The sequence below is a fragment of the Pelodiscus sinensis genome, chromosome 21 (genome assembly GCF_052426305.1).
Source record: "Pelodiscus sinensis isolate ZL-2025 chromosome 21, ASM5242630v1, whole genome shotgun sequence".
Classification (NCBI taxonomy): Eukaryota; Metazoa; Chordata; order Testudines; family Trionychidae; genus Pelodiscus; species Pelodiscus sinensis.
The window spans coordinates 1,274,440-1,289,070 of NC_143072.1; the positions used below are offsets into that span (position 1 = coordinate 1,274,440).

General features: G+C 43.5%; 1 protein-coding gene across 6 annotated transcripts in view; it reads right to left on the reverse strand.

Annotated features, from left to right (window-relative positions):
• Nucleotides 1–14,631, reverse strand: part of CUX1 (cut like homeobox 1) — a 398,058-nt gene that overhangs the window by 227,045 nt on the left and 156,382 nt on the right. For all 6 annotated transcript variants that reach the window (XM_075904409.2, XM_075904408.2, XM_089772231.1 and 3 more), the window contains exon 4: nt 8,382–8,460. In XM_075904409.2, the coding sequence (XP_075760524.1) occupies nt 8,382–8,460 (79 nt within the window). The remainder of the gene's footprint in view (nt 1–8,381; nt 8,461–14,631) is intronic.

Below are 14,631 nucleotides of genomic sequence, written 5' to 3' on the forward strand. Positions count from 1 at the left end.
TGGGCCTTTAATGACCATGACTGGTCAGGGGTTTGTATCTCACAAAAAGACAGCAGTTCCTCAACTCCTGTGTGGTGGCCCTACATCCTAAATGCAATCCTTTCAACCTCAACTCTGCCCTCTCCCCATCCCCTAGACTAGTGTTGGCAAAGAGCTCCATGGAAGGCAACCTCATGGCCTACTGTCAACCATACTAGTGCTGGGGGAATTCTCTCCTACATACAACTGGAGGTTTCAGAGTTACTTTGTCTCTGGCCCTTTTATTTGGCATAAAGCAACTGGAATGGGAGCAAGAATCTGACCCTCAATGGGGAAGAGCCACCTACTGAATCTTAAACTACTTCCTGAGACCTTGTTGATTTAGTGGCAGTCACTCATCCAAGTATTAGCCAGGCCTAATCCTGCCTAATGTTGAACGATTAGAAAGTCATCCACCTTCTGTGTTTAAGTAAGGCGTTAGCTTATTAAAAACAAGCTTTCAGTTCATCAGTCAGACCTTGTTGTTTAGTAAGAATTAAACATTTCATTTCAAAACTGTTCTTCTCTTTTTCTCTCTATTATGAAGTTGGGAAGAGTGCAGCTACACAGCACACTTGCCTCGAAATAAGTATGCAAATTGCGTCGCTTATTTCGAAATAGTATATTTTGAAATTTGGCGCTGTCTACAGAGTGCCAAATTTCAAAATATAAAGCGCTATTCCAACAAGTCCCTTAACCTTTGTGGAACAAGGGTTACAAGGACTCCAGAATAGTGTACCTGTTATTTCGAAAGACACGGAATTACTATTTCGGGACACTTTTGGTATCCCAAAATAGCTCCACTGTCTAGACATAACCGAAGGGAATAAAATGAGATTGTGGCCTGAAGTCTGGGGCATGAATTCCATAATATGCTTCTGGGAAGAGAAAGCAAAAAGAACAAACAAGTAAGAAGTTGGCTGGACTACTTATATTGACCACAAACAACTGTGATTTTGTCTTTTTTTTTTACTGGTTTTATTGATGCTGCTATACCAGCTTCTCACTGTTTCCTTCATGGGACTGAGAAGATGGGACTTGTAATGAATATGCATATTTATCGCCACTGTTAAACTGTCACTAGTGACAGCAAAAACCTAAGACATTTCATTTTCTTACTCTAATCTGATTTCCAGTATTTTGGAAAGGGATGATTACTTTCAAGTTAGAAATGGATTAGAACTGGCACACTGTAGGCAAATGTTGCATAAGTTTCTCACAGGTTTGCCAATAGTGATCAGTCCTGATTTGCTTTGCAGCCTTAGTATAATTCTGTGCTGCACCTGCTCTTTGTATAGTTTTGCCAGTGAATGAAGGCCAATCCAATTAGAAGTTTGCAATATTAACTTCTTAAAATACAGGCAGTCCCCGACTTACGCGGCTCCGACTTATGTCGGATCTGCACTTACGAACGGGGCTTTCTCGCCCCGGAGGTCGAGGTGGCGGATTGCTACCTGCGAGCTCCGGGGCGAGAAAGCCCTGTTCGTAAGCTGCTCCGGTGCCCCTGGTCTGCTGGAGACCGTCTCCAGCAGACCAGGGGCACCGGGCGGGTTCCCGTGCTTCTGAGGCTTTGCCAGAGCAAAGCCTCAGAAGCGCGGGAACCCGCCGCGGCTGCGGCTTCAGTCCCGGTGCCACGGTCCCCAGCAGTCCACAGGCACCGGGACTGAAGCCGCGCCTCTGGACCATCCCCAGCAGACCACAGGCACCGGGACTGAAGCTGCAGCCACGGCGGGGTCCCGCGCCTCTGAGACTTTGCCAGAGCAAAGCCTCAGAGGCGCGGCACCCCGCTGCGGCTCTGCTCCCCGTGTCCCTGGTCTGCTGAGGGGAGGGGGGGGGGCGCAGCTAGTGTGCCCCCCCCCCCCCAGCAGACCAGGCTTTTGTTTTGGAACCTGGGGCAGAGCAGCTGGGGCGCTGCCGATTGGTCCTGCAGCGCCGCTCTGGTCGCTACTGGACCAACCCTGTAGCACCCCAGCTGCTCTGCCCCAGGCGTCCCCAAGTCAGCCGCTGCTGAAACTGACCAGCGCTGACTACAGGAAGCCGGAGGCAGAGTTGCTCTGCCCCGGGCTTCCTGGAATCAGCTGTTGATCAGTTTCAGCAGCAGCTGACTTGGGGACGCCTGGGGGTCTTAAGTTGATTCTGTATGTAAGTCAGAAATGGCGGTCAGTTTCAGCAGCGGCTGAATCTGGACACCAGTTCCGATTTACATACAGATTCAACTTAAGAAGAAATCTACAGTTCCTATCTTGTACATAACCCGGGGACTGCCTGTATATTCTAGTGTCCAATTTCAGAATCTTTGTATCTTGCTCACTTAGGACCCCAGTCTCCTGCACTCTGGCCTCTTTTAAATGTACAGCATTTTCCTGTTTATCTGAGTTATCATGAGTCTTGTATCTCTTGTTTAATATTATATATTATACATTGGAAGTAACAAAAGCCAATAAAAAAATCCTACTTTCCAACATTTATCACCACCGGTTTAAGTGAACGATCACATTTCTGAAAAGTACAAGAAGAGAGGAATAGCCTGAAACCTCCACTTCATAAGACAAGCTGTCTTCTAAGATCTTGTGTAATTGCTGTTAAAGCTTCTAACTACAAAAACAGCATGGATCTCTCCTTCCCCTTACTTCCTCTTTTGGTCTATTCCCGGGCTCCCATTAATTCATCCTATCCTCCTTTTCTCTTTCTCTGACCTGACAAGATTTAAACAAGAACATTTTTTAATGACCCTTTATGTTGTATTACTTTCTCCATCCTGCAAGCCCCCTTTGCATGTCTTGGGAGACAGAATTTTTGTTTGTACAGAGCATAGCACAATCTGGGGGCTACCATGATATAAACAAATAAAGCATTTGAAATGGCGACCTCCATGAAAGAAGTTCTCTCCAGCCAATTATAAACTCTCCAGTCTCCAACATAGCTGAAATTCTTAACATACTATATTGCAGTGCTGGAGTGCTATCAAAGTAAATTAACTTAGTTTTATCTTTAATACCCTTGACAGAGTTGCAAATATGTAAAAACTAATAATAAGGAAATAGAAATAATGGTATTAGGAGTTCTTTAAGAAAAAGGAAATTCTCTTTTCTGGCATGGAAATAATTCCCTTTTGTTTATTATTGATTACTTATTACTGGTTACTTGATTAATTTTGTAGCATCTACTGCTAGTATTGAATACTGTATGTTACAGAAGAAATCGTTATGCCTGATAGCTTGTGCAGGACTGAATGATAATCTTATATATTAACAACAAAATATTGCATGCAATTCTTTGTGTGGAAGACTCTTCCTCATAAGTCCATCTTCTTCAGAGTTCTTCTCAAGGCCTACTCTTACTTGTGGCAGATAGGGTTACCAGGTAGACCCCCTCCACTCCCTCCCCCCGAAAAAAATGGATACACTTGATTGTGGGCCCGGGAGGCACGGGGAACCGGCCAGTCGGGGGCCAGGGCTGGACGGGAGATGGGGGGGGGGGGGCGCGGAGAAAGGGGGTGGGAAGCAGAGCTGGAGGGGGGGAGAAAATGGGGGGTGCAGCCACTGGCCACAGGCAGGGTCCAACAGGCCGCACCCCAGCAGGCACTCCCTCTAGTTCCTAGTAGAAGCCAGATGGGGGCGGGGAGGCGGGCCACGATTGGTGCTGGGAGCCTCTGGTTGTGTGCAGAAGCCAGGCGGGGGCTGTGGCTGGGAGTCCCAGCTACTGCTCCCGCCCCGCCCGGCTTTTGCACGCGACCATATGACTCCCAGCGCCAATCGCGGCCCCACCTCCCAGTCACTCCCCAGCCAGGCTTCCATCCAGCACCCAGCCAGAAATTCAGAAAATACCGGACATTACACATGTCCGGTATTTTTTGAATTTTTCTACCAGACAGAGGGTGCCAATACCAGACTGTCCGGTAGACAACCGGACACCTGGCAACCCCAGTGGCCCATATAAAAGAAAGCAGCTATTTTATGATGGCTAGATGTAAGGGTTGATGACAGTTGGCCCGTTAGCAATTTGCAACTGTAATGTTTCATGCAAATAAAATTTGTAGGCATTTTATTTCCCTCTTCATCCAAGCTTTTTATTCCACTTGTCTTTTTTTGACTACAAGCTCTTCAAAGCAGGAACCACGTCATCAGCACACAGCATCAGATCACAGAACAGGCCTATTAGTGCAATAATACTTCAAATATTAAATACTACTCCAATGCATTTTAGTTTCTAGTTTTGTGAATGCAGATGTTGTCATAATGCACTGCTATTAGGTGGAAGTTAATAAAAATCTAATATATTATGCTCTCTGAGGGCACGGGGGGAGGGGGGGGCAGAGGAAGAATGAATAACCCCCCCTACTTTTCCAAAAACAAGTTCCACTATTGGCAGAGTTCTGACAATTCACAAAATAGGAATAAATGTACATTAACTGTGCTCTACAACTGAAAAAAAAAAAGAAGTTAAATTAGAAAAAATATTTAGGAAGGTTTTGGTCTCCAACAAAGTGCACTTTTGAATAATTAAAGTGATATAAATGTACAAAAAAATATACTTTAGGTATACCTTTAATAATGGTACAGTTTGCAGCACATGCAAGTAGATAGCAATGTAAAAATAGGTAGGAAAAGGCATAGCTAGCTTTTGTATGACCACACTATTCTAGTTATAGAGGCCAATTTTGCAGAAAAGTTTCACTTTTCCCCAACATCTTTACAAATTAGTCCAAGGGAAAATTCTCCATACATGTCACTAAAGTCCTCAAACTTAGCTGAAAACATGGACACATTTTATGAGTGAAATTAAAATAGCAACCTTTTTTAATTATCAAAGGGAATATGTTATTACTGAACAGAGGTATATATGCTTTCTTTAAGACCCACAAAATCATTTGCTGGAATTAGACATTAGCTGTAATTTGTATATGGTTCTATAAATAAAGCCCTATCAAATTTCAGTCACTCTCATGGTCGTAGGATTTTTAAAATAGTAAATTTCATTATTTCAGTTACAGGCAGTCCCCGGGTTACGTACAAGATAGGGACTGTAGGTTTCTTCTTAAGTTGAATCTGTATGTAAGTCGGAACTGGCGTCCAGATTCAGACACTGCTGAAACTGACTGCCAGTTCTGACTTACATACAGAATCAACTTAAGAACCCCAAGCGACCCCAAGTCAGCTGCTGCTGAAACTGATCAGCAGCTGATTCCAGGAAGCCTGGGGCAGAGCAACTCTGCCTCAGGCTTCCTGTAGTCAGCGCTGGTCAGTTTCAGCAGAAGCTGACTTGGGGACGCCTGGGGCAGAGCAGCTGGGGTGCTGCTGGGTTGCTCCAGTAGCGCCGCTCCTCGGCACTACTGGAGCAACCCAGCAGCACCCCATATGCTCTGCCCCAGGTGTCCTGATTCAGCCGCTGCTGAAACTGACCAGCAGCGGCTGAATCAGGACCAGAGCAGCTGGGGTGCTGCTGGGTTGCACCAGTAGCGCCCAGAGCGGCGCTGCGGGACCAACCGGCAGCACCCCAGCTGCTCTGCCACAGGCGTCCGGAGAAAAGCCTAGTCTGCGGGGGGGGGGGGGGGGGGGGGGCGCGTACTAGCTGCGCCCCCCCCACCCCAGCTGACCAGGAAGACTCGGGCGGCGGACCGAGATGCACCGCGGTCCCGCCGCCTGGGTCCTCCGCGGCTTTGCTCCCCGTCTCCCTGGTCTGCTGGAGACCAGCAGACCAGGGAGACGGGGAGCGCCTCTGAGGACGCCGGCAGCGGAGCAGCCCAGGTGCGCCTGGGGTGCCCCGCTGCCCGAGCCCCCTCCCCCCCCCCGCGGCTTTGCAAAGCGCGGGGAAGCCGGCGGCGGAGCAGTCCAGGCGCGCCTGGGGTGCCTCACTGCCCGAGCACTCCCCCCCCCCCCCCCCGCGGCTTTGAAAAGCCGCGGGGGGGCTCAGGCAGCGAGGCACCCCAGGCGTGCCTGGACTGCCCCGCCGCCGGCTTCCCCACGCTTTGCAACGCTGCGCGGGTGGGGGGGGGGGGCTCGGGCAGCGGGGCTGCCCCGCTGCCTGAGCCCCTCCGCGGCTTTGCTCTGCGTCTTCCTGGTCTGCAGACCAGGGAGACACAGAGCAAAGCCCCAGAGTACACGGGCGGCAGGACCGCGAGGTCCCGCAGTCCGTGTACTCTGGGGCAGCCCCGTTCGTAACTGCGGAGCCGACGTAAGTCGGGGACTGCCTGTATTTCAATCTGAAATATCATGGAGTTGTATCTGTAGGGGTCCTGTCCCAAAAAGGAGCTGTGGGGTGGGGGTTGTAAGGTTATTGTAGGGGGGTTGCAGTACTTCCACCCTTACTTCTGCACTGCTGCCGTCAGAACTGGGCAGTTTGAAAGCAGTGGCCACTGGGTAGGAGCCACTACCAACAGCAGCAGCAGCGCAGAAGGAAGGATGGCACCCTTACTTCTGTGCTGCTGCTATCAGGGCACTGTCTTCAGAACTGGGTGCCTGGCCAACAGCTGCCACTTTCTAACCACCCATACACAGAAGTAAGGGTGGCAATATCACAGCCCCTTGCAACTATAACTTCAGGACTTCCAATGTGAGAAACCCTAGTCTCCTCTGTGAAATCTGTACAGTTCAGGTTAAACGCACCCAAAACACCAGATGTAAGGGGAGGAGACTACATTTCATGGCCGTGAATTTTGTAGGGCCCTAACTATTAAGAATCCTGAATTTCAGATAAAAATTTACAATGATGCATGATACAAAATAGCCACTGTGCAGCATTCCAAGCTTCATTCCATGTTGCATCTCCAAAGGTCCACAGCATTGTGTGAATGGTACCGCTTAATACTCGCATCAGAAGGAACACACAACTACATTTTACAGCGGAAAAATATGACTAAATATTTGAGCCATCACACAGAAGTGGTAAGTCAAGTTATACACATTTATAAACACAAGCAAAACAGCACATGCCTGATAAAGGTATGCTGACATCATACAGTGAGAGAAAGGCCATCCATAACTATAGAAGAGGTACAAAAACTCATGAAAGAATAGCACAAAATGATGGTGTTATCAATACGAGGACTACAATAAGCACACCTACAAAACCATCTGGGAAAGTACACAGGAGCTATGTACACCTTCCTATTCATGGACTATTTTCATTTTTATTAAATGATTTGTGGAAAATAAGAGATTGCATACGTGGGCATAGCTACAGAGCAATATATTAAATATTATTAAAAATAAAATTTTGTTTCCCCCATAGGCAGCAATCTAAGAGTGGTCTTTCAATTCGCCACCAGTCTCATTTGAAGGTGAACACCAAACTAGGGATATGAAAGGTTAACTGGTAAGCATCACCCTTAATGGGCGATGTTTACCAGTTCCAGTTAACCAGTGGGCCCCTCCATCCACTTCCTGTTTAATTGGTTAACTAGTTAAACATCACATGTAACTAGTTAAAGTAAATGGGATTTTACATCCCTACATCAAGCAGGCTCTTCCTTTTATGGTGCTGAAAACTAGCAGTATGGCAGTGGCCCTGGCTCAAAGTGGCTTGCATCATACACAGAGTTTACAGTTTTCTTCAATGGCTTTCTGCATCTCCAATAAAAAAATTCTTCCAATACCACTTTCTGTGAGGCAAGATTATTGGAGATTTAACCGATGAGGAAAACCCTGTTAATAAATAAATCATTAACATCCAGAACAGCTTTCAGAATTATATGGTACTGTAACAAATATAAAATGATTTTCACAATACTTCATATGTGAATGCAATGAACTGTTTTAAGAGGAGAAGCCATCAAAGTGCCTAAGTTATAGCTCATTAATGGTACATCTACACAGCAACATTATTTTGAAATAACTTAGTCCGTGTCCGTGTCTACACAGCAGGCAGTTATTTCAAAATAATGTCAAAATACTGTCAAGCAGGAGGATTTCTTATTCCAACTCCTGTAAGGACTTCAATATCTGAGATATAGGTGAGAGGATTATTCTAGGAGAGGGTGGGTGAGATTCTGTGGCCTGCATTGTGCAGGAGGTCAGACTAGATGATCATAACGGTCCCTTCTGACCTTAAAGTCTATGAGTCTATAAGCCTCATTGTACAAGGAGTAAGGGAAGTTGGAGGAAGAGTGCTCTATTTCAAAGTAAGTGCTGTGTAGATGCTCCCAATTTCTAAGTAAGCTACACAATTGACGTAGCTCAATTTATGTAGCTTATTTCGAGTTAAGCCCTGCTGTGTAGACACACACACAATTACAATCAATGCCACAGTATGTCAATTTGAGACTAAAATCAATAACTTAGCAAAGGTAAAAAGAAGAAATTCCCAACAGCATCTGGGACTACAGAGATCATCCGCTTTTCAGAGGAAGATAATAATTTGCTTACCTGGAACATCAATTAATCTCTTATAGACATTCAAGAAGGCTGCCTCTGCTTCTTTGCTTCTTTTACCTAATGCATCAATCTAAAAGGGTGAGGGAAAAGAAAGCCTTAGACTTGCTCAAGCAAAACAAAGACACACACACAGAGCAATGGCACTATACACATAAATGAATAAACATATCTACAGCATCACTTTAGTTCAAATGTAAAGGGAACCTGAGTTCATTATTTGCACACTGGGAAATACCAGTGGGAATCAGCTATATAGTAACAACATTCATTTTTCCATACATCTGTATTAAACATACTAGAACACCTATTCCAGCAAAACACTGAATATCCATATTTTATGCTGCATGTAGGCATAAGTATACAGTATACAGATTAACTCTTATATGGGACAGAATTTCCATGGGTTGTTTGTTTTTTTGCCACTAACTGAAGCCTAACAATACAATGCCATCATACACAGGAAAGGTTTCTCTCTATGCTGGCCACATGCCAACATTTCAGCAAAACGTGCATAGCTTTTTATTTCCATTATGTCTCCTAACAAGTTATGAGACAGTTTTCCTGCAACACTGCTGTACCAAAGACTCAGCATTCGTGAATCTCCCACATACACAGGAGTTTTCCTGTAAGGATTAGACACGTACCTCCATTTAAATTTGGCATACCTTGCTTTTGCAAATGTAAATTACACCAGCAGGGGCAGATTTTGCCCACAGACATGTATGCTGAACTCCTCCTGAAGACAGAAGTCTCGGCTTGACAAAGCCCTGGCTGGGTTGATTTAGTTGGGATTGGTCCTGCCTTGGGCGGTGGGCTGGACTTGATGACCTCCTGAGGTCTCTTCCAGCTCTATGATTCTATGTGTGAGGGCAAAATGTAGCTAATACTGTTTACTGTAGGTTTTCTCCGTTATTTCATTCCCAAAATAAATGGAAGGTTAACAACTCTGAGACTGGACTACACATTCCTTGGGTAAAGAATATAATTTTTAATTCCTAGTTTATTGGATTAGATAAACCATTTACCCCACTATAGAATGAGACAACTGGGGAACAGGAAATTCTTTGGTAACGTTTTTTTAATAGTACACAGAGGTTTCAGCGAGTACTAAAAAGCATAGAATTTATAGTTCCTATATTTTTAATAAAAAACAAAGAAGGATCTGCATATCTCAGCTTCATTTCAACCAGAGCGAAAAAAGTGATAAGGGATAACATTAAGACACATTTTGAAAGATATGACATGAACTAAAAAAAAGGAAGGTCCTCCTGTCTAAAGCAACGTCCTTGAATTCTTTGACCACATTAATGATTTGGTAGAAACAATGGACGGAGTTCACTGTGTTCATGTTTCAGGAAAGCATCTGATACTCCAACTATGTATAGTTTAATTTGAAGAATTAGAAAGTATCCTTCGAACAACCTACTGAAATGGATTCTAAACTCGCTGTAGTAGAGGAAACAGAGTGCCAGGGAAAGGAAACAGCTCAGGGAGGAGAGAGATAAGGAGCGGGGTGCTGCAGGTCAGACTTGGCGCTATATATGTTTACTTTATATGAAAATGACTTTGTAAAGGGAAGGCTTTTGAAAAAGGCTAGAACTACAGATGATTAACATAATGGAAGGGAGTCAGACGTTAAGTGCACAGGAACAGAGCATATAAATTCCAAATGACTTGTATAGATTAGTTTTATGGACTGATAACTGACTTGTAGAGATCATTATAAAGAAGTTAAGGCCACAAAGCTGGGAGACAGGGAACAGCAGCACAATGCAGTTTATAAGCCAGGAAAAGAGGCCCAGGAGGAAAAAGGAGACAGTAAAAGCATCTGCACAATGCTTGAAATCACACAATCTTGGGATATGAAGAGAAACGTTGTCAAGACAGAAGTTATTTTGACACAACCCAATGGTGCATGTAGAACAATGAGCCAAATTCTGATCTCATTTGCACACAGGAAATATGGAGTAACTCCATTGACATCACTGGAGTTATACCTAAATTAACACAGATGTAATGGATATCTGAACCTAGCCTACTTTGTGCAATTCCTTTCAGCTTAGAAAAAAAGTGTATTGGTGAGACTGAAAGCACGCAGCAGAGGGCAAAATGATTGCAAATTTGGGGAACGGAATTAAATTCTGAAGAAAGATTGACTATGCTTGGACTTTACAGTTTACCAAAAAAGGTTATGGAAAAAGAGTGGAATCTCACAGGGCATGAGACACACTGAAACGCAAGGAATAGATGATTGTGAATAAGTTGTTTATTAATTCAAACACAAGAAACCACAGATGGGCTGATGTTCATGAGGGATTGAGCACATAAGTAATTCAGTTAGAATGGCTTCACACAAATAATATTTGGAAACTGGAATTTGAAACAAATTGCCAAAGCCTGAAAAGCATAAGATGGTATAAATCAATGCTTGAAAAAACTAAACAATGTTTTTGAAGTGGAGAGAATGAATAGGGAATCCACTAGCTGACTTTGTGAGTTTCAGCTGCAAAGGTTTATATCAGGCATGTAAATGAAAGCTGTGTATGGACATATGCACCATTTGTGGTACTAACACAATTTTACCTCCATCTGCAACTTTTCTACATAGTGGACATGTAAATTATAACTATTAAACCTTGTTAGTATTAGAGAACTGCTGGAATACTTATTTTTGGGGGAAAATCGTTCGCCCTTTCTGTCAAAGCAACAGCATTCCAGTTGACTGAGATACCCCTTTCTATCAAACACTTGAACTGTGGGTTTTTTTTTTTTTTTCAGATTGTAAGTTTTTCTTTTCTACAAAAGTGACATCTATTTTTTGTTTATACAATATAAAATGTATCACTGAGATACCAAGACCTGATTATAAACTGATAAATATTAAGCATAAAATAAAGTTCAATCAAGTGGATCAAAGATGATTTATATGAAGCCGATTGACAGTAATGCTCTTGACTTCCTCTTTTGAGTTCTAAATCCAGAATTGATATTGCAATAGTTAGACTAAGGCATCAGAATTTCTATTTACATTATTTCATCTTAGAACAGTTTCAGCAGTCTGTCTGATAAAGGCAGTGGTCACCAATCAGTAGATCGGGATCTACCAGTAGATCTTGGAGCCTCTGACAGGTGATTCTGACTGGCTTGGCCAGGAAGCTATCAAATGCTGGCACTTCAGTTGACCCTCCACCCACTTTCATGCTGCTCCTGCCCTCTGCCATGGAGCTGCCCCTCAGAGCCTCCTGCTTGTTGTGCAGGGTGTGGGATGAAGAAGGGGGGTGCTGATGTCAGGGTGTCCCTCCTTCTGCCACTTCAATACCCAATCTCTACACAGAATGAAGGGGATGGAGGGAGCTTGGCAATGCAAATCTCTGTCACTCACACACCGTGTGTGTGTCTATCACTCTCACAAACACACACTGTCCTTCACTCTCATCTCCCCACCCAACACATATGTGGGGTGGTTATTGCTACTTCTTTTAATGCATGCAAAGTGTATTGTTTTTGGTTTTTGTCTGTCCCTGCCCTGAACCTCCTCCTACACCCAACCTCCTGCTCCTGATGTGAGTCCACCTGCACCCAAATTCCTTCCCAGAGCTTGCACCTTGAAACCCCTCCTGGACCCCAATCCCTCACCTGGGCTAAGCCCAGAGCGCCTCCCACACTCCAAACTCCTTGCACCCAAACTTCTTGGACCAAGACCAGAGCCTGCACCCCATCCGCTACCCCAGCCTGGTGAAAGTACATGAGGATGGGGGAAAAAGGAGGAAGGAGTGAACACAGTGAGGCCTCGGAGAAGGGGAGGAGCAGACGCAGGGCCTCAAACAAGGAGCAGGAAGGAAGCGGGGCAAAGGTATTTGGGTCTGAGGTAGATCTTACATTGCACTTAAATTGAAAAAGTGATCTTGTGCTTAAAAAGGCTGGAGACCACTGGATTAAAGGCTTGTCTCCACTACCCGGAGATTGATGCTGCAGTGATCGACCCACTGAGGTTTGATTTTAGCTTGTCTAGTGAAGACCCATTAAATTGACCATAGATCGGCTCTTCTGTCGACTCCAGTACTTTACCAGAACTGTAAGTGTAGACTAAGTCAACAGGAGCTTTTCTCCAATCAACCCAGCATGATGTAGGCACTGCAATAAGTCAACCTAAGCTACATAGCTGGAATTTTGTAATTTAGGATAACTTAACCTTGCAGTGCAGACAAACCCTTATAGATTCTGTTTACTGTGAGCACCTTAGCATATTTTATATCCAAAACACAAATACAAAACTTGATTGAAAGCACATTTGTTTTAATCTGGATTTAAAAATTAGCATGGGTGCTAGTTCTGAATATACAGAGATAGGGAGTGTAAACAAAATAATATTTATTTCTAACATGAGTTCAGAAGAATGGACTAGATCACCTTCTAATCCTATGATTCTATGTAATAGGGAAAGGCCAAGCACCAAAAACATATGGTAGTTTCAATTACACACACCAAGACAGAGAGAGAGAGACCGAAAAATAGGAAAAACAAAACCATGAAATAATATGGAAATAAATATACAGCTCTCAAACCACTTTTTAAAAAATTCAAGGTAGTGTTGCCTTAAGAATCAATGACAACCAACTGACACTGGAGTAAGTTCAAATATTGATGACTGTCATAAAAACTCTGGCTGTGGAATTTTGTAAGCTCTGAAAAGTTTATACATCAACTGATAATTACATTAGCCAACTTCTGAGATCAACCCAGCTGTGAACCTTAACTTATCTAAACCAAGCACAAAGTCTTTCCTAACTTCAAAAAACCAGCAGTGACCCTCTACTCCTCACCCCCATGAGCATATGTTCACTTTTAAGTTTTGGCATACGATTTGTCTTGATAATACCACTGGAGCTATACTGAGATAACAGAAATAAGACACTACTAGTGTGTTAGCAATCCTCCCTCCTTAGCATACTGCTCATCTTTAAAATACCACTGGAGCTATATGGAGATAACAGAAATAAGAAACTAGTGTGTGAGCAATTCTCCTCCTGTCCACCTTATTTTCCAAGGTCAGGCTCTTTCATGAGTTGTTGAAGAGAGCTCAAAGTTCAGCTCACAGACAGAAGAAATCACTTCCATAATTATCTGTCTACTAGCCTAGGGAGACTCCTTAATCTGTTCCAAATCCTCAGTCGCCAGTGTAACAGCTGAATTATTGGCATATCACCATACTATCTTAGACAAGTTAATTTAAACACAATGGGGCAGATTCTGATCTGTGTTATACCTGGGCAACATCAGCCAAATCCCTCAACTTTTACCTCTGGATTTACCCACAAACAACAAAGATGAGAATCTGGCTACAAGTTTAGTGTGCACTGTCCACATCTAAGAAGATTAAATGTAAATTTACATTAGAACTACTTCCCACCACCTGAATCACAGCAGACCCATGTCTCGTTACAGACAGATATAAGTAAAACCCATCACTTTAATTTGCAATCTCTATCTCTTTATGCTTTGAGGAAGTTCAATACTAATTGAAAGTCTGAGACTGTACTACTCCACAAATCCCCTAGATTCAATGTTCTGATCTGAAAGGAGCGAACTGAACAGGAGAACAGTCTGTACTGAACTAAATACTTTCTCATACAGTACAGTCACAGACAGAACATTGCACTGCTACATTCTAGAGTTTAAAGGTACAGCACAGACCCAAAGCTTTTAGTGAGGAAGTTGGAATTTCTAGCTGCCAATGCATCTTTCACTAAAACTTAACAAGAGTTGTGATTTTGATGAGATAATCCGTAGATTAAAACTCTTGATGCAGAGTGAAAAAGAGGCACACATCAATGACAGCCATGGAGGAGCTCAAGGATCTGAGACCTTCAACGTGGATCACTGTTAGATCATGACAAAAGTATTTGTTGACAATTCAATATTCCAAATATAGCTCATCAAGGCAGGGATCACGTTGTCTTTGTGCCTTGTACTTCAATTAACATGTCAGTACTTTAATAACTATTGTAATGTTAGCACAGCACATAAAATATGTCTGACATGATTAACCTGTAATAGGGATTTTCTAGTCCTGATCCTTTTACATTTCACCACTGGATGCACATTTATGATACTGATCCTCACAAACTCTTCAATATTCTCTAAAGAATAAATGTCCTTTTATTATATTGTACCCAATCTGCAACTAATTTACCTTCTTAAAATGGTAACTATGTCCAATTAACTTTTAAAAAGCTAATTA